This window comes from Pelobates fuscus, chromosome 2 (genome assembly GCF_036172605.1).
Source record: "Pelobates fuscus isolate aPelFus1 chromosome 2, aPelFus1.pri, whole genome shotgun sequence".
NCBI classification, from domain to species: domain Eukaryota; kingdom Metazoa; phylum Chordata; class Amphibia; order Anura; family Pelobatidae; genus Pelobates; species Pelobates fuscus.
The window spans coordinates 211,957,067-211,977,671 of NC_086318.1; the positions used below are offsets into that span (position 1 = coordinate 211,957,067).

General features: G+C 42.2%; 1 protein-coding gene across 1 annotated transcript in view; it reads left to right on the forward strand.

Annotated features, from left to right (window-relative positions):
• The first annotated feature begins 1,695 nt into the window (after positions 1–1,695).
• Positions 1,696–20,605, forward strand: part of ARHGAP18 (Rho GTPase activating protein 18) — a 150,665-nt gene continuing 131,755 nt past the window's right edge. Inside the window, exon 1 of the mRNA XM_063443143.1 lies at positions 1,696–2,019. Within this exon, the coding sequence (XP_063299213.1) occupies positions 1,961–2,019 (59 nt within the window). The 5' untranslated portion in view covers positions 1,696–1,960. The remainder of the gene's footprint in view (positions 2,020–20,605) is intronic.

The following is a 20,605-nucleotide window of genomic DNA, read 5'->3' on the forward strand; positions in this document are numbered from 1 at the left end:
CAACAAGGAGCTGGAAATTGTAGCAAGGAGCAGGAAGGGACAGAAGGAGCACAAAGGTAAAGTAGGAGAAGGAGCAGAAAGGAGAAGGAACAGAAATGAGCAGGAAGGGACATCAAGGAGCAGCAATGAGCTGGAAGGGGCAGAGGGAGCATAAACGTAAAGTAGGAGAAGGAACAGAAAGGGTCAGCGAGGAGCAGGAAATGACTGAAAAAGCACAAAGGTTAAGTAGGATAAGGAGCAGAAAAGGCTAGCAAGGAGCTGGATGGGGCAGACGGAGCACAAAGGTAAAGTAGGAGAAGGAGCAGAAAGGAACAGCAAGGGACAGCAAGGAGCAGCAAGGGGCAGCAAGGAGCACAAACATAAAGTAGGAGAAGGAGAAGAAAGGGTCTGCAAGGAGCAGAAAGGGATCAGAAAGAGAAAGGCGCAGAAGGGCGCAAAAGAAGCAGAAAGGTAAAAGAGCATGAGGAGCCAAGGAGGAGAGAAGACAGTGTCAGAAGAAAAAGAAGACTGTGTCAAATGAAGGAGAAGAAAAGTAGATTGGAGCAGGAAGGACAAGTGAAGTAAACCCTCCACTTTATTCTGGACACCACATCATAAGGCTTTGGTACCTGAGCCTGGCAGGGAAACTTTGGACCTTCTGATCTCCCCAGGTAAAAATAAATAGAGTGCCGCTGGGTAGGGGTGCCGCTGATTGGCTAGAGCAGTCAGTTGGCACTCTTAGCCAATTCATTTATGAACCAGGAACCAGCAATTGACTTACAGCACCAGCTGACCACTCTAGCCAATCAGCGGCACCCATGTCTGTCAATCTGCACTTCCTGGCACTCTGTTTCAGAAGCCGAATACCACTGAGTGACCTGAAGATCTGGAGGTGGAGGAAGCCATTTGGGTTAAACCATTTGAAAGCAGTTTTACCCCTTAAAGGAAAGAGAAGGCCCAGGGTCCTCCTGGCATCATAGCATTTTCATTTAGATGAAGTTGTTATAGTGACCAGAATGTTCATTTAACCCCTTAAGGACCAAACTTCTGGAATAAAAGGGAATCATGACATGTCACACATGTCATGTGTCCTTAAGGGGTTAATTTGAGTAAAGGAACACTATAGTGTCAGGAATACAAACATGTATTCCTGACACCATAGCTGTGAAAACGCTATTCACCCTGGCTTTATGTTATAATGACTATGCCCCTTCCCTTTAATGACACTTGCAAAAAGGGACCAAGCATGGATGCCATTACAATTATGCCCCCCTTCCCCGCCCTGGAAAAGTTCCTGCGGACGTCCATGTGTCTAGTATAATATGTCACTTATTTTTTGTTTCCAAAAACAATGATGAAGGTCCTTTCCCTCCACAAGTACACGTTTTAAATTCCTGAGTAACTTATTAAATACAACATGCAATAGTATTCTGTATTCCAGAAGCAGGTTTCTCAACACTCATTGTGTTCTAAAGGTCACTTTGTCCAGATAAGAAGGACATCATACTCATAGAAATGTTAGCATGTATAATGAAAGCCAGCTAAACCCTGCTGCAAGCCTCTTCTTTACATAAAGGTTTAGAAATAATGATCTCACTCAAAATAGGATTGCCCTTTTTGTTTGTCCTTTCCACATTAGATGTTAGGAGAGTAATGCTTTAGCTGCATCGATCCGTGAGCAAAGATCAGCTTAAATATTTGTTAATGAATGTCAGTCACTGAAATAACTATTGCAATACTTTTTCTTGTTAAGCCTGGATAAAACAGTCTGTCTCCTTTGATGTCTCTGAGGAGAGCATGTATTATGGATGGGGAAAAACAACACAGGAAAATACATTAATAAATGGTTTATGTTTATACTTGGCCTGCTGATTAGACATAGTCTAACAATCCCATCTGTCTTCGCTAAGACAAGCGCCTGTAAGGAAATGTCCACTTAGGACTGTTGTAAGACATTTCCATATCATTAGTGAAATTGTGGATGAAAGTGATCTACATGGATACTAAGGTCACTAAGCTTGTGCTGAATATGCCATTCAGGTAAGGTTTACATTTGTTCAGTGTCTAGCAAACATTTTCTAATGATGTTGAAAACAGTTATTAAATCATGTATGTGTATGTTTACATTCATTTTACAGGCTCATATCTTTGTGTGTTTTAAATGAAAAACAGCCTACTGCTAATATTACTGCAAAAAAAAAAAAAAATTACATTGTATGTTAGGTATGTTATATAGATATTATAGATAGTGCAGATCAGCTGGTTTTCACCAATTTTTTGGTGATTTTTACACCAATCAAATCACTAAACCTCTCCTCACCTGAAAATCCGTAACCATGGATTAACCCCTTAAGGACCGGACTGTTTTTGCGATGTTGTGCATTTGCGACCAGGCATCTTTTTACACTTTTGTGGTGTTCTACCCGGTGCACTGCGGCGGACGTGTACCCGGGTAGAACTGAGAATAGCCCACTGTATTCCTGCAGCAGGTGTTTAGCGTCTGCCTGCTGAGTGGGGTCTAGTTTTTCCCCCAACCCGACCTGTTCTAAGGTCCCTTGGTTAGCTGCTAGCAGGTCGGGTAAGGGGAGGCCCTCCCTATCATCCGTGGACGGGGCAAATATAGCAGCCATGTCCTCAGAGCGCTCGTGGTATGGTTTCAACATGTTCACATGAAAAGCTCGTCTGATCCTTTCATCTGAACATCTGGCTACAATATAGGTGGTGTCGCTAATTCTTTCTACCACTTTAAATAGCCCCCGCCAAGCTGCCTGGAGCTTGTCCTTTTTGGAAGGTCTGAGGGCTAGTACTTTTTGCCCTACTTCCAGGTTCCTATCTCTTGCCCCTCGGTCATACCATTGTTTCTGGCGTTTCTGGGCCGCCTGCAGGTTCTCCCGAACTGACTCGGTTAGGGCCTGCAAGCGGTCCTGGAACTCCAGCACGTATGGCAGAACTGGGACTCCTCCCTCTCCTGTGTTGCCCTCCCAGTGCTCCCGTATGAGGTCCAGGGGTCCCCGGACATTTCTCCCGTATAGGAGTTCGAAAAGGGAGAACCCAGTGGACGCCTGAGGCACTTCCCGGTAAGCAAATAGGAGATGAGGTAGAAATTTCTCCCATTGACCGTAGGACTCTGTGAACGCTGTGAGCATTTGTTTAAGCATGCCGTTAGTCTGGGAGTGGTAGGGGGAGCTAAATAATGGTTTGACCCCGCAGCTCTGCCACAACTGTTGAGTTACAGTTGCCGTAAACTGGGTTCCCTGGTCTGAAAGTATTTCCCGGGGAAACCCTACTCGGGAAAAGATCTTGACTAAAGCCTCTGCTACCGTCTCTGCCTCAATGTTGGCGAGTGCCACAGCCTCAGGGTACCTGGGGGCGTAGTCCACCACCGTGAGGATGTAGCACTTACCGGAGGAGCTGGGTTTGCTGAGAGGCCCTACCAGGTATACTGCCACGCTGTAGAATGGCTCTTCTATTATAGGTAGGGATCGTAGCTTGGCCTTAGGATGATCCCCCCTTTTCCCTATCATTTGACATGTGTCACATGTCCTGCAGTAGGACTGCAAATCTTTGGATATCCCTGGCCAGAAGAACATCTGGGTTAGGCGGCCCTTAGTCTTCTTGATACCCAGATGCCCTGCTAGCGGGATATCATGGCTGAGCCTTAGAAGCTCTGCCTTGTGTTTCCGAGGGACTACCAACTGCCTTTTTACAACTTGGGCTGCCCCGTTCCCCACTCACCCTGTGACCCTATACAGCAACCCCTTGTTAGAACACCCCTTTCCCCACAAGGTATCCCCGCAAAAATACATATCCCCCGATAGCCCCGATCTGGGGGAGAAACATATCCGAATTTCACCCAGATAGGTTCAGGGGTTCTTGAAAAGTGTGGAAGTCATGTTTTACTGACCACACACGAAGCTCCTGCCCAAAACAGTTCCACGAATTCAGCGTTTGCGGTCGGTCAATTGGGAAAAAGGTGAAAAGCTAGCAAAATACCGAATAGATCCTCCTGGCTCATAGCAGCAATTGTCCCCATTGTCTGCATGAACATAACTACCGAATGCCGCTCTTCTGGCGGTTCGGTAAGTGGGAGAAGCTGGTGTTCGGTAGTTTTCAGCGGTGGTTTGTGAGGTCGAGTGTCCGATTTTAGTTCCAGACACTCGACGACCAAATCCCGCTGACTCCCCCCGTGTGAACAAGATGGCCGCCGTTTTCTTTTCCACGTGGCGTTCGGCTATACGAACAGCGGCCACCCAGGGAACACTTAATCAACGGTACTTTTGAACTTAACAAGCCAGTAGGGTGGTCGGTGTTCGGTAGTTTCAAACTGCCGAACTAAAACCCAATATTTATACAGAAAATGGAGAAAACACACGAATACAGAAGAAAATTTGAAATAAAGTCCATTTTCTTCACATACAATATATATAGTTATTATATATTATATTTATATACGTGTGTAATTTAATTATAAGTGTATTTTTATATTAATATATGTACATATTAATAGAGAAATACACTTAGTATGACATTATATGTATGATATATAGACATATTATATGAATATAATATATGTCTATATATACACATATATAATTATTTATTTTTTTATTAACATTAACTTTATTTTTTTTATGATTTTACAGCAGCAGGGGGACTGCCTATCAGCACAGACAGTCCCCCTGCAGGCAGACACATGGACACCTATTGTGACCATGTGATCGCTCTGTCGCTCTGGAGACTGTCTGGGCTGCAGGCAGTCTCCCCACACCGGGACCAATGGCAATCGCCGCCGGGAGAACGACGGCGATCGGGTAAGTAACTAAGACCGTTAGGACGGTTCAGGACCGTCAGCGGTCGGCAATGCAAAAATGCCGATGACGGTCCTGAACCGTCCTCGGTCCTGAAGGGGTTAAACAATCATAGGTATATGTGTGTATATATATGTCTATGATTATATATGTGCAAATGTATAATCTTCATATCTATATAACAAAACATATGTTCTCTAAATAATGTTCTCCCTTCTATTTTTCACTTTCATACTAACGTCTCTCATTTCTAAAAGTTCCCTATCCTTCTGCTCACCTGTCCCTGGCAACACCATCTTCATTACTTCCACTTTACTCTTCCCCTCTTTATTCACCCCATGCACTCTTCATATACCTTTCTAGCCTATCTCCTCCAACTCCTCCCAAATCCTCTATATACATACCCTCCAACTAAACTTTCAAATCCTACTCCCACCTCCACTTCCTTTCTATCCTTCTGCTCCTAGCTGCTGGTGATGTCTCTCCAAACCCCGGTCACATCTCGGCAAACCCACCACCTACTAACTTAAGGAACCACACCAACCTCATACCCATCTCATGTTACTCTTTCTCTAAATCCTCCTTCAATACTGTCATCTGGAATGAATGCTTTGTTTGCAATATTACAAAATCTACTGCTGTCCATGACCTCTTCATCTCTCGTTCCCCAGATTTATTAGCCTTAACAGAAACATGGCTTCCCCCCTCTGACACTGCTCCCCTACATCTTTGTCCTTTGGTGGTCTTCAACTTACCCACAACCAAAGACAATCTGAATGTAAAGGTGGTGGTGTATTCTTTCTCCTCTCACCGCACTGCTCCTTCAAACCTCTACCCCCCCCCCCCCTTCCCCCTCTTTCCCATCATTTAACAATTCATTTGATTCGCCTTTTCAAACCCTTCTCTGCTAACATTGCTGTTATGTATGGCCCTCCTCGTTCCCCTCTCCTCTTCCTTGACCACTTTGCTGTCTGGCTACCCTATTTCCTCTCTTCTAATATTCCATCCCTAATTCTCGGACACTTCAATATTCTCATTAACCCACCTTTGACCTCAGCCTCTAAACTACTTTCAATTTCTTCTTCCCTCAGGCTATCGCAGTGAGCTAATTCTCCCACCCATGTAGCTGGCAATACTGTCAATTTCATTTTCTCTTATGCATGTACAGTATCTAATATCTGCAACACTCCATTTCCTCTCTCTGATTACCACCTATTATCGTTTGCTCTCGAATACTCTCTCACCCAACAACCACAGCCTAACCCCCCTCAACTCAGGTGGAACCTTAATTCTATTGACCTCCAGCAGCTGTCAGCTGATATTGATTCACAACTGCTATCCATCACTTCCCTCTCCTGTCCCTCACTGGCCATCTCCACATATAACATTACCCTCACCTCTGCCTTGAAAGCTGCAGCCCCAACCATGGCGTACTAAATCAACATGCTACCTGCAAAGATGCTCCCGTTGTGCTGAACACTCCTGGAGGAAGTCCCGCACCCAGTCAGACTTTCTCCATTATAGATTCATATTGTGTTTATACAGTGCAGCCCTTGCCCTCGCCAAACAGTCAAACTTTTCCTCTCTCATTAGTTCATGCTCCCGTAGTTACAGGCATCTCTTTGACACCTTTAACTCTCATCTTCGCCCTGCTGTGGCCACCCCCCCCAAACTAACCTTACAGCCGATAGCTTTGCATGCTACTTTACCGACAAGACTGAACAGCTAAGGAAAGCATTCTCCCTACCTTGCTGTTCTCTTTCTCAACCACACGTAGATCATACCTTTCCTACCCTTCAGACTTTCTCCCTGGCTATGGAACAAGAGAGGGCTGCGCTTCTCCTTTCCTCTCGCCCCACCACTTGCCGCTCGATCCTGTCTCATCTCACCTTATCAGATCCCTCTCCCCTTGTCTTCAACTGCTCTCTCTCTTCTGGCATTGTCCCTGCTGACCTTTTCCTATCCTGAAAAAAAATCTCTTGACCCATCCTCCCCCTCTATCGTCCCATATCCCTGCTCCCCTTTTCCTCAAAGCTTCTAGAAAGACTTGTGTCTCACTTCCTCAATTCTAACTCTCTCCTTGACCCTCTTCAATCTGGCATCCACCCTCTCCACTCTCCTGAGACTGCTCTTATCTATGTTACTAACGATCTAATTGCAGCTAAATCCAAATGCCACTACTCTATACTAAGTCTTCTTAACCTCTCTGCTGCCTTTGACACCATTGATCATGCTCGCCTTCTTCAAACTCTTCAATCACTCGGTCTCTGTGACACTATCATCTCATGGTTTTTCTTCTTATCTCTCCCAATGCTCATTCAGTGTCTCTTTTTCTAATGATACCTCCTCCCCTTGTCCTGTTTCGGTTGGAGTCCCCCAAGGCTCTGTCCTTGGTCCCCTTCTATTTTCTCTTTACACTGCCTCTCTTGGCAAACTTATTACCTCTTTTAGATTCCACTACCACCTGCATGCTGATGACACCCAGATATATCTCTCCTCCCCGGACCTCTCCCCTGCCGTCCTGCAACATGTCAGCCTTTCTTTCATCTCTGACTGGATGTCCTCCCGCTTTCTGAAACTAAATCTCTCTAAAACTGAGCTCCTTGTCTTTCCTCCTCCTAATATTGACCCTTCTCTTTAGCTCTCCCTTCAAGTTAGTGGTATCCACATAAGTCCATCCTTGCAAGCGCGCTGTCTTTGCGTCATACTTGATTCTGGCCTCGCCTTTGAGCCTCACATCCAGTATGTTGCCAAATCCTGTAGATTCCATCTTAAAAACATAGCCCGCATCTGCTCCTTTCCTACACAAGATGCTACAAAGGAGCTTGTCAATGCTCTAGTAATTTCCCGCATGGATTATTGTAACCCTCTCCTAATTGGTCTTCCCAATTATTGCCACGTTACAGTCTGTAATGAATGCTGCCACCAGACCGATTTTCCTCTCTAGTCGGTCCTCTCAAACCTCACCCCTCTGTCAGTCCTTACTTTGGCTTCCGGAATACTATAGAACTAAATTCATTGTGCTAACCCATACCTATAAAGCACTGAACAATTCTAGCCCCTCGTATCTCTTCACAGATCCATAGGTATGCCCATTCTCTGTCTCTCCGCTCTGCCCCGTGACCTTCTCCTGTCTGTTGCTCGCACCCGTACGCCCAACTCACGCTTGCAGGACTTCTCGTGGGCGGCTCCCTTCCTCTGGAATAGCCTGCCTACCCCCATCAGACTCTCCCCTAGTCTTGCATCTTTTAAGAAGTGTCTTAAAACCCATCTCTTTAGGCCTAGATAAAAACGCAAACATGCTCACAGAGACATACATTCACACGCACAATGATACTCTCTGTCAGACACACTCTCAGGCACATACACAGGTAAACAGTGCATCAATGTGTATATGTGACAGTGTGCATGTAATGCAACTCTATTTTTTTTTACTTTGGTGTTAGTGGGGCCTCATTTTTGAATTTTGCCTAAGGCCTCATAAAGTTTAGAGCCGCCTCTGCACAATGTGAATATAATTTGTTTTGTAAAAGATTCATGACTTCATTATTTAATAATGTTATATCAATTTTTACAAGTATCAGTTTTCAAAATTGTATTTCTTCTAAATATGCTCACTGTGTACACATTGCTATTTTTTGGATTTCATTGCATACAGCTCAGCAGGAAGAAGGAAGTGAGTGCTGGGCTTTAGATGTGTGGTCAAGTCCTTGTTCAAGTGCATTAAAATATGTATTTTTAGCCTAGATTTTTGCCTGTAAGGTTATATAATTTACGTTTCTTAATTTGTATTCTTGAAGATGTCAAATTGTAAAATAAATAAAAGAGACCTGTGTAATTTAGTTCTTATAGCTTATCTAATATATCCAACAAGAAACTGACTATTGAAGTAAACTGCAAATAACTAGATTTGGTGGCCTAATATACCTGGATCTCTTGCACTGATATAAGCAAACTTTCAGGACACTACCGCACTTGCCTAAATGCTTTTCATAGAAATTAGAATAAATGATGTAATGTGTGCACATGCTTAGTGCTGATCCCTTGTTGCTGATATTTGTTGCAGGCCTTTCTATTTGTGTGTATATGCATTCTTGATGCATAGTATTCAGATTCAGTATCTATAATGCCTCATCAAATGAGATTAATAACCAGCCTGGAATGTAACAGGAATAATTTTACTCATTATTTTTTTAAGTTAGTGAACTACATGCCAACACATGGTGAAATATAACATTGTAACCATATAACAATTTAAGAAACCTGAATTACACCGATAATGGACTTTGATGCAGTGCTATCTGATGGTTAAGATTGGTTCTGTGTATTGACTCTAATTTGCATATATTTGCATATGTGTGAAATGCAGTCAAAATGCTCTGGGCTCTAAGTTTCCCCAATGTTCCCTTATATGACATTTATGTATTTTATTGTGCCTTTATGTTTTACTATGTTTATTTTTTATGTACTATTTGGAATACCTCAACAAAAGCTTTTGAAGGTTGGTCTCAGTTTAAATATACAGAAATGATCCATTTCCTTTTGAAACAGTATCTAGGTTTAGTCATTTCCAGGAGCCCAGTAACCGAGTCTAAGGGCCTGTCTTCTGGTTACACTTGTACTTTCTGTTTGGGATCAGCTACAGAGTTATAATTCCCTTGAGTTAGCGCTGGGCCCTTACAGCCAAAAATCATCTTTATAATGATGCTGCCAAGAGCAGGCAGAGGGATTTCTTCCTGCTGGAGTGAACAGAGCAGGCATAGCAGGAAGAGGATCATATATAGCCCAGGAAGGCAGGCAAAGCTAGTCATGAAATGCTTCACTAAGAGGCGGACCAGAAAGCCCCATGTGATTGAATTGTGGCAGAACCTGGAAGTGACTGCTGAACATTAGCATCCACTTGTTTTGCATGCTCTGTTGTTTATACCTTGCTGGCAATACCCACCACAATTTAAGTAAAGAGTTTTAAACTTTTTTTTATTATAATAAAGTTTTGGATACTGTCCAATTAGGGTCCCGGCCTCTCTGCTTGGCTCCTACTTATTTAGAAGAACCTGTCTAAAGAGTTGAGAATATCTATCTTGTCTAATTATACTGTTGTGGGAAGTATCCCTCTCAAGCTGCATTTTTCAAACCCAGAGCCAGTGGTGAATAAGCTCTGTTAAATGTGAGTTTTATTCCAGACACTCCCTGCATTTTATATTGCGTGTGTGTGTATATATATATATATATATATATATATATATATATATATATATATATATATATATACACTGCACAAAATTATAAACACAACTCTTTCATTTTTGCCCTCATTTTTCATGAGCTGAACTCAAAGATCTAAGACTTTTTCTATGTACACAAAAGCCCTATTTCTCTCAAATATCATTCACAAATTTTTATTTAAATGTGCACATTTTAGTGTGGCCTTTTATTGTTGCCAGCCTAAAGCACACTGGTGCAATAATCATACTGTCTAATCAGCATCTTGATATGCTACACCTGTGAGGTGGATGGATTATCTCAGCAAAGGAGAAGTGCTCACTACCACAGATTTAGACAGATTTGTGAGCAATATTGAGAGAAATAGGCCTTTTGTGTACATAGAAAAAGTCTTAGAGCTTTGAGTTCAGCTCATGAAAAATGGGGGCAAAAACAAAAGTGTTGCATTTATAATTTTTTTCAGAGTACATATACATTTAACCAGATGGTCTGCACAATATCTATCTATTTATTATTTGCAGAACAACATTTAAAGATTCTATGTTTTACACAATTTAATTGCAATGATTATTGGTATACTAACTTTGTGTGTCATGCGTTTGTCACTTTTGGTCAGTTCCGCTGTAATTGTGTGGATTTCTGTACTATTTATAATTTTGGTATTCTTAAGCGCTTTAAACTATTTTGTTTTTATTTCAGCTACCCTCACTACCCTACCCTAAATGTGTATATGAATGTGAGCATGTTTGTGTAATATCCATAATAAGAGGCGATTTGCAGAGTGAATAGTGAGACAAAAAAATATTCTACACTAAGTGCAGTGAAAAAATACATTTCCACCCCAGGTGCCATAAAACTTAAGTACACCTCTGCTCATTAGTACAAACATTTGGCAGTTAAACAGGATATAAACAATAGTTGTATATTTATATTTTCCAAGGGCTTATTCATTAAATTGGGAATTATGAAAAAGTGATAGGAAAAAGCTAGCCAAGCAGAAAAAGTCTGCAAGACACTTTTTCTAGCTCAATGATTTTTGCCTACAACTTTGAATTCCCTTGGAGTATCGGACTTTAGTGAATAAACCCTGGTAGGTAATTTTAAGCATCAATGGCTAAAGAAAGAAGTGCAATAATGAAGCCACTAGAGGGCAGTAAAGCAAAAGCTGCATTTAAACATCCTTCTGCATTTATGATTGGTCACTAAACAGAGAATTACACAGTTTCTTGCTGTCTGCACCAAGTACCTTCATACAGAAAGGCTTGTGTTTGAAACAACAATATAATTTAAATTATAGGAAATATAATATTAATTTTACTCATAACAATGACTTTATCTGGCAAGACAGGATTTTCACTAACACTGTAGTGAAACTGGTATTGGAAGCATGTCATTGATGGGTGTGGGTGTACAAATGCACTAAGGCAGTAGTACCACAATCACAAGAGAGGCAACAAACCAAACCAGTGTCCCAAATCAGGTCTGCTGATGGATCCAGGACACTTTAGAATTATTCAACCATCTGAAATTATTTAATCTCAAAACATCTGAAGGGACCCTATAGTCACCAGAATCATAAAAGCTTAAAGTAGTGGTTCTTTACATTGCTGCCTAGTAACACCTCTAGTGGCAGTCACTCAGACGAGGTGCTTCCTAGACGAGTGCTGCACAGTACTCTGGGGGTCTTTTCTTTTTTTTAAATATATATATTTTTTTACAAATGCTTTGTGAGGTATTGGGGTTTAGTGTGTTTTAGTTGGTGGTTTCAGAATGCAGTTGATGTGTATTTTGACAAACTTTTTTCTTCTCCTAGACCTCAATACAGCTCAATGAATTATTGGTTTGTATCCAATTCATTTTATGGAGAAAACTCTTGCACTAATTGATCTCAGCCAATCCAATGCTCATGGGTGAAGGGGAACATTAGGTCCTCCGTTAATAGCTTAATAGCCCCCCACTCGCGTGTCACAGGTGGGGCTCGGGCGGGGGGGACATTATGTCTTCACCCCCATTAATAATTTCAATAGGAGTGGGGGTCTTTTTTTTTTCTTTACAGCAGCCACTGACTGCTCACTGTTTAGTAGACATGTCCCTACTCCCGGTAAAACGAGTATGGGGCAAAAGGGAGATTTAAAACTCCCTTATTCATTAATACTAACTAATTTTTACTTAGTATTTGTAAATTTGACTGAAAGACAATATTTGGTTTTTCAGCCTTTTTGGTAGATAGCTCCTTTAATACCGTGGGATACCGTGGGAACTATTTACTAAGCGGCTGCATGATGCAAATGAAATGCTGATCTGAACAGAAAGTACTAAATGGTATCCAAACTATACTCATTCTGTTAGGGCAAAATTATGTAGTTTCGCCGGCATCCTGTCTAAATGATAGGATGTTTCTGGAACAGTAAAAGGAGGCATTGTGGGATCACGGAGGTAAGGGTGAAAATTGTGGGAAAATTTATTTGACCCACAGCATAGGAAAAATACATAAGACAAAAGTAGTCCCTACTTTGTCTTATGTTTTAAAGAAAACTTGATAACATAGGAAGAAAAGAAGGACAGTTCCTGAGAGTGGAAGAGAAGAGCAAGCGATTGGGGAAAGGTAGGTTCAGCATGAGAGTGCCGCTTTAATGTCTTTAATAATACATGACAATATCTTACTGGCCTTAGCAACTGCCAGTTGACATTGCGCAATGTTTCCTAGTTTGTTATCTATAACAATTTCCAAATCCTCCTCGTGTGTTCTTATCCCTAATTCACTACCATTTATGGTGTAAGTTGCTTCTGCATTCTTTACCCTGAAGTACATATCTTTTCATTTTTCTACATTAACTTTCATCTGCCATTTGAGTGCCCAGTCCTCCAAACGAGCTAAATCCCTCTGCAATAAAGCAATATCCTGCTCACATGGCATTACTTTACAGAGTTTTGTGTCACCTGCAAACACTGAAACATGACTTTCAATGCCTATTTTAAGATCATTTATAAATGTGTTAAATAGAAACAGTGCCAGAACAGAACTGTGCGGAAAATTTAACATTAATGACAACTCTCTGTACTTTATCTTTAAACCAATCTTCTACCCAAAAACAAGAATTTTCATCTAGACCAATTTCTTTCAGTTTGAAGACTAACCTATTGTAAGGAACTGTATCACACGCCTTGGCAAAATCCAAGTAGATCACATCCACTGCAACATTTTTTGTAGAATGCAATTAGGTTATTTTTACATGGCCTTAGTTTCATAAAACCGTACTGATTATTGCTAATAAAAATTTTATTCCAAATGAATTTCTGAATATTATCCCTTTATAGCTCTTCAAACACTTTCTCAGCCACTAAAGTTAAGCTCATAGGGCTATAATTGCCAGGTAAATATTTAAACCCTTTTGAATATACAAACCACATCTGCCTTCCTCCAATCCTCCAGTACAATTTCTGAAAGAAATTACTTTTGAAATTTCCATACTTCGCTCCTTAAGTACTCGTAGGTGAATACCTTCAGGCCCCTGAGCATTGTTTACATTAACTTTCTTCATTCGCTGCAGCACCTTGTCTTGAGCCATCCAATCATATTTTTTCTGCAAGTTTTTTGGCAGCAGTTATTTGCATATTTCTTGCTATAGGATTCTACTTAATATATACTGAGGAAAAATAGTTATTTAAAATATCAGCTATTTTCTGGTGTTCATCTATCTATGTTTTCAGTGTACCTACACTTTCATTTTCAGTTTTTTTTGGTTTAAAATTTTTATACTTAAAAAATGTTTTGGAGTTGGCTTTGCTCTCTTTGGCTAATACTTTCTCATTTTCTAGTTTAACCACTCAAAAAGCCTTACTGCATGCATTATTGGCTTCCTTATATTTTATATAGGATGCCTCTAATTTGTCCCATTTAAATGCCCTTTTCTTATTCTTAATCTCTTGGTTTACTTTCCCACTAAGCCACATCAGTTTCTATGTGGTGCTTTGATATTTATTACCCACTGGTACATACTAAGAAATGTACCCTTCTAATATTTGTTTGAATATATTCCTTTAATCCTAAGTGCTTTTTTTTTTTAAACTAAAGAATGTATGCCAGTCAATATGTTGTAAAGCTGCCGAGTAAATAGGCAAACTGTTTGCATGGTTTAGCTTATTGGCTGAGAGTACTCAGCTGATTCTCTCAACCAATGAGCAGGCATTATGCTGCAGCTCTATAACCATTAAAGGACCACTCTAGTGCCAGGAAAACATACTCGTTTTCCTGGCACTAGAGTGCCCTGAGGGTGCCCCCACCCTCACGGACCCACTCCCGCCGGGCTCTGGGGGGAGGAGGGGGTTAAACTTACCTCTTTCTCCAGCGCCGGGCGGGGAGCTTTCCTCCTCCTCCTCTTCTTCCTCGCGACATCATCGGCTGAATGCGCATGCGCGGCAGGAGCCGCGCTCGCATTCAGCCGATCGCATAGGAAAGCATTCATAATGCTTTCCTATGGACGCTTGCGTGCTCTCACTGTGATTTTCACAGTGAGAAGCACGCAAGCGCCTCTAGCGGCTGTCAATGAGAGTCTGGAGGCTGGCTTAACCCTCAGTATAAACATAGCAGTTTCTCTGAAATTGCTATGTTTATAAAAAAAAAAGGGTAAAAGCTAGCTGGACCTGGCACCCAGACCACTTCATTAAGCTGAAGTGGTCTGGGTGCCTAGAGTGGTCCTTTAAAGCACTGTTTAGTGCTTACAGTGCTTGGGGTGTTCCTTAAAAAAAACATTGCTGTAGAGTGACACCCTTTCAATGCAGTAGAAAGTCACAGAGTACAGTTCACTGCTACACAAGCGAAACAACATCAAATAAATAAATAATGGGGCAGGGTGTTCCCAGGATTCTTATATTTCCAAATGAGATCCAATGTTACGTCTCTTCTCCAAGCCAACCCTACACATGCATATGGCAGGTAAAAATGAGTATTTTAAGCATTATGAGACCTTAGTATGAGAACACAAACTGTGGTTTTTCCCCACTAACAGATCTATGGTGGTATCTGAGTTTTTTTGTTTGTTGTTACAAATAGATTTGTCAGGAAAAAAAAGTTAAAAAGGGAGAAGATTTAGGCATGCAAAGTACTATTAACATATCACCATGGGAGGACAGGAGGAAATCCATACAAAACATTAATTCACTCTGAAATCTCTAAAATGCTTATTTTGTCAATAACCTTGATACTATTGTGGGGCAATTTCCCATGAAAACCAACAAAATGTCTCTTAACATTCTCGGCACTTGGCACCCAAAATAGCAAGTGTTTTTTGCCTTGACAAATCTCCCTAAATTGTTGGCACAATTTCTATCTTTACTTCTCTCTTTTTTTTGCTTTGCATCTTTGTAACACATGAAAAACATTACTATTTTCATTATACATTATTCTACATTTATTTTTATTTGTTTTGCTGTGTGTGTAAATGTGTTTGTTTCCGTTTTTTTTTTTTAAATCAATCTACACTCATACCCCTTAATGACAAAGGATCATTGGAGGATGATCCTTTGTCATTATGGGGTATGAGTATAGATGTAGGATGTAGGATTGAGAAAACAGATTTATTAAAAAGAAAATTAAATATCACATTGACCTAATTGTACACACCCTTAACTCATAAACTCTGTTGATGCACCCTGGCAGTGATTACACCCTCGAGTCTTTTAACCCCTTAAGGACCAAACTTCTGGAATAAAAGGGAATCATGACGTGTCAGACACGTCATGTGTCCTTAAGGGGTTAAGGTATGATGCAGCATACGTAACACACCCGTAGTTAGTTAGTTTCTGCCATTTATCTCTGCAGACCCTCTCAAGCTCTGACAGGTTGGAAGGGGAATGTAATTGGATATCCATTTTCAGATCTCACCAGAGATGTTTGGTTTAATTTAAGGCTGGGCTCTGGCTGGGCCACTCGAGGATATTCACGGACTTGTCCCTCAGCTACTCTTGCATTTTCTTGGCTATGTACTTAAGGTCATTGTCCTGTTGGAAGATGAACCTTTGACCTAGTCCGAACTTCTGAACGCTGTGGACCAGGTTTTCATTAAGCATATGTAATGTTATGTCTGTGTTTTGCTTAATTTTTTGCTCAACCCTGGCTAGTCTTCAAGCCCCTACAACTGAACTACAAGTAGCATTTGTCTGAACAATGGGTTGGTAAGAGAACTCCTGTAATATGCAAGCTGCTGATGTGTCATAACTTCAGTAATGCCCAATTAGAGCTCTCCACATCCCGCTAACCATGACCTGAGCGGTAGAGTCTGCATAGATATACAACTATAGAGTGAGAATGAAAGATAAAAGAGACGGGAAAGAGAAAGGGAAGAGATGGAATAAAAGTTTGGGTTGGAGGGGGCCAATAACAGAAAGAAAGAGGGGGAAAGGGAACCGAGAAACAGATAATTCCAAAATGTTTGCATGTACCAGACCATGAAAACACTGTGCATACACACTCACAACCTCCCATTGAGATAGTACAGCCAAGATCTCTGAATTTCCAAGTATTTATTTGTTCTACCTCTTCATCTGCTGGCTCTCATTCACTCAATCTAATCTGCTTTGAAAGGAGGGAACACTTTGACTCATGCAGAGTACAGGGAATAGTGACCCTGCAGCCATAAACTACTATCTCAAAAGTGTTTTTCTTATATATACAAATGGCAATTCAGTAGCATATCAATGAGGTGGAATTTCACAGCCTCATCAGCAACTGAAATCCTTAAATCATAAATCCTCCTACCAAAGGGTTCCAATATGAGACATTCATGGAAGATGTGCAACAGTGGTCTGACTGCCCCTAGGCAGCTCTAACATCTATCGGAACACTATGAAGAGATCCTATGTAATATACTTGTTGTGTCATAACAACTGGCTATGATTTTGATCTCTTGTTATCGAGAACATAGAAAAGATCAATATGAGAACAGTAATATTTTCAACCATTTTTGATCTATAAACAGTAGTTCCACGGCATCTTCCCAATAATAAGACTGAATCCAAAATGGCAGGAATTTCAACCCCAAAAGAAGCATCCGGTAAAGAACAGATGCACTCCATGCCAGCAGATCCTAGTGGAAGCAGTAGCTCTTCAAGATTGTGAGGGGTCGGTGTAGGAAAGCACAAGGAGATATTAAAATGTCTAAATGACTCAATTAAGGAAGTTTGCACACATATATCATCTCCTCTGTCCAATAACCAAAAAGGTTACCAATCCAATCCATTTGTGCATTACCAGGCATGATTAAATAATCTGCTTCTTGGTCATCTCTCTTAGCAAAGCCCTTCTTCTCCAATTGCTTAGTTTGTCTGGCAGCGAGCACTAGGAAGAATGGTGTTAGTTACACCAGTTATCGCTTCCTTGAGAGTTCTTTGACTATATTTCTTATTTTTGCTCTGATATTCATTTACAGCTTTGAGACCTTATGTAGGCCGGAATATGCTCTTCGTGTTCAATCGACTAAATTTGCCATAGGTGATGTCATAGAAACATCTAAAAGGATGATCCAGAGAAATGGGATGCATCTGAGCTAAATTTCCAGTGTCATAACATTTTCACTTTATAAATTTGTTTATAAGTTTTCAACAATTTATATATATATATATATATATATATATATATATATATATATATATATGTGTGTGTGTAATGGACTGCCTGGCAACTCGACCTGTGTCTCCGCCAATCACTGCTTCCTAGTAATTCTTGAGTACCATAAGCACTGCAACGGACACCATAACCACCGTAAACCCCACAAACCGCCGCAGCTTGGTTGGGGTCTCGCTTTCCTCCACCCACCCTGGACCCAAGACCAGAATCCAGCTTCCAGTGGGTAGACCTCTCCTAGCCCAAAGAGCAAAGCAGGTTGCTCTTAGAAGTGCAAGTGTTGTAATCCAAGTGAGTATAGTGATTATAGCAATCCCAAGAGTGAATATAGCTCTCCAATCCCCAAAACATGAGCCTGGACTTCATGAAGGGATAAATTGTTCTTTTTTGGGAGCCACACACAGCCTTTTATGTCAGTCCCCATGCAAGGGGTTTCCTCAAACATATTCCAGGGGCATTCCACACTGGACCTAAGAGTAGACTACAGCAAAAACATACACATGATTACATTGGCTCTCAGGTCCAGGATACTCCCACACAAAACAAGATAATCCCTCCCCTGTGCCTGGGAGATAATTGAGTCAGGAACTATACTAAACTCAATTATCTCCAGGCACAGAAAACATACATTTAACAACATCCTGAATGTACCCCCAAAACACATGTAAACCCCACAAAAGTCACATCCCCTGAGGGACCAACACATCCAAAAATCACCCAGGGGGGGCCGGGCCAGGCCGCCGAGCAGAGCGGCAGCCATCCGCTCTAGCTACGACCTTAAACGGCACAAAAGCTTTGAAAAAGCCGAAAAAAACCCAAAAAACTAAAAGAAATATTATCCTTTCAGAGCACCGGGAGCCGGGGCAGCATATAAGAAGAGCCCAAGTGATGAACAAGCAGCCGCGAAGCCCGAATGACCGGCACAAGGCCCACGCACATGTGGAGGCGGCGGAGCTCGTTAAACGACGGAGGGAGAGAGATAGGCGCCGGCCCGGCCCCACTTCCCCCCTCGGCCGGAGGAGGTAATCCCGGCCCATGAGTCAGACGTTCAAAGGCTGGGGGCGAAGGCCCGCGCGGCGCAGGGCCCCTCCCCAACGGAGAACCAAGATGGCGGATACACACACGCAGCTGTGAGCCACGCTGGGTCACCTGGACCCCCAGGATACTGGATCCCATAGAAGGACCACTTGAGGTGGATACCTGCCTGGCAAGGAGCCGGTCTGGGCCCCAGGATTTGGTGGTGGTCCAGGGGCAGATGCCCCCAACTCTGCGAGCCCTGCGGCACTAGGGTGTGCTGACCCCCGGCAGACCAGTGGCTGGGGAGGCGCACACCGGCGCCGAGCGTGTGGCCGGAGGGGGGTGAGGCGTCAAAGGACTGAAGCTCCAGCAGAGGTCAGCAGGGGTTAGGGAGGTGCAGGGGACGAGGGGCCCGCGGACTTTTCAGGGGTGGGAGGATGCCAGACTGCTCCCAACCCTGAGTGCCCACAATGCTGAAAGACTCTCTGATGCACAGCGGGGGCAAGCCCCGGGTGGAACTGAGGGGGTCTGCTATATGGGGGGGCCCAAGCAGTGAGCAACCAGTCCGACCGCTGGGGGGCCCAAGCAGTGAGCAACCAGCCCGAAGCGCAAAAGACCACCCGAGAAGCTACATACCGTGGGATGAGGGATCCCCCCCACAGCGGAGCTGATAAACCACCTCCAGAGAAGGGACTAACCTTTTTTATCACTGACAGACTTGGACCATGCAACCATGACCTTAACTTGTGGTTATAGCACTATTACAGGTTTTTACCTACCAGCCTCTAACTGAGCTAACCTGGTAGATAGATATCAGCCAACCTATATGCTAATAGTAGAAGGAGTATATTCCTTTTTAGCTTACCCAATAGCCGGATGGCTGCATTATGCAAATGTTATATGCATGGCTACGCCTCAGCCTGGAAATATATGCGTTATACATCTTACACTAATTCACAGACACTCTGAGAAGACGCTTAAAGAGCCTAGTCATACCTAAGCATACTTTACCTTCCAGACCTTATTCTAATTATAATGTTGCAGGGTATTGCTGATAGAAGAGTACGTGACCTCATAGCTCTAACCTAAAACTTAGCTACAGGCCTTATAAACCAGCGCACTACCATGTTGCCTTGCCACATAGCCATGAGCAGGTCAGGCAGCCTATGATCTAAGCCGACGGCTAACGTTTCACAACGGAATACAGCTCAGTCGGCATGATTCATGGACAGATACTGTGCAGATTCAGGGAAGCACATACTACAGCTTAATTTACGCTAACCGCTCCTCTTTACGTTAACGCCCTAAGTACATACAGGTTTAAGTTAGTGGTACAGTTCTGTGTTCATAAAATGCCGTTAATTAAATCAAAACAAATAGCGCAGTAGCTCATTCTATGCGGTTCATGTTGTAATGCTTATAAGTGTATCCTCGCAAAGTTCAAATACGCCTATATGTTTTGATAAATACGCCTCTGCGCAGGCGATACTCTGCATTAACATAGAAACATAGAAACATAGAATATGACGGCAGATAAGAACCATTCGGCCCATCTAGTCTGCCCAATTTTCGAAATACTTTCATTAGTCCCTGGCCTTATCTTATAGTTAGGATAGCCTTATGCCTATCCCACGCATGTTTAAACTCCTTTACTGTGTTAACCTCTACCACTTCAGCTGGAAGTCTATTCCATGCATCCACTACCCTCTCAGTAAAGTAATACTTCCTGATATTATTTTTAAACCTTTGTCCCTCTAACTTAAGACTATGTCCTCTTGTGTGGTAGTTTTTCTTCTTTTAAATATAGTCTCCTCCTTTACTGTGTTGATTCCCTTTATGTATTTAAATGTTTCTATCATATCCCCTCTGTCTCGTCTTTCCTCCAAGCTATACATGTTAAGATCCTTTAACCTTTCCTGGTAAGTTTTATCCTGCAATCCATGAGCCAGTTTAGTAG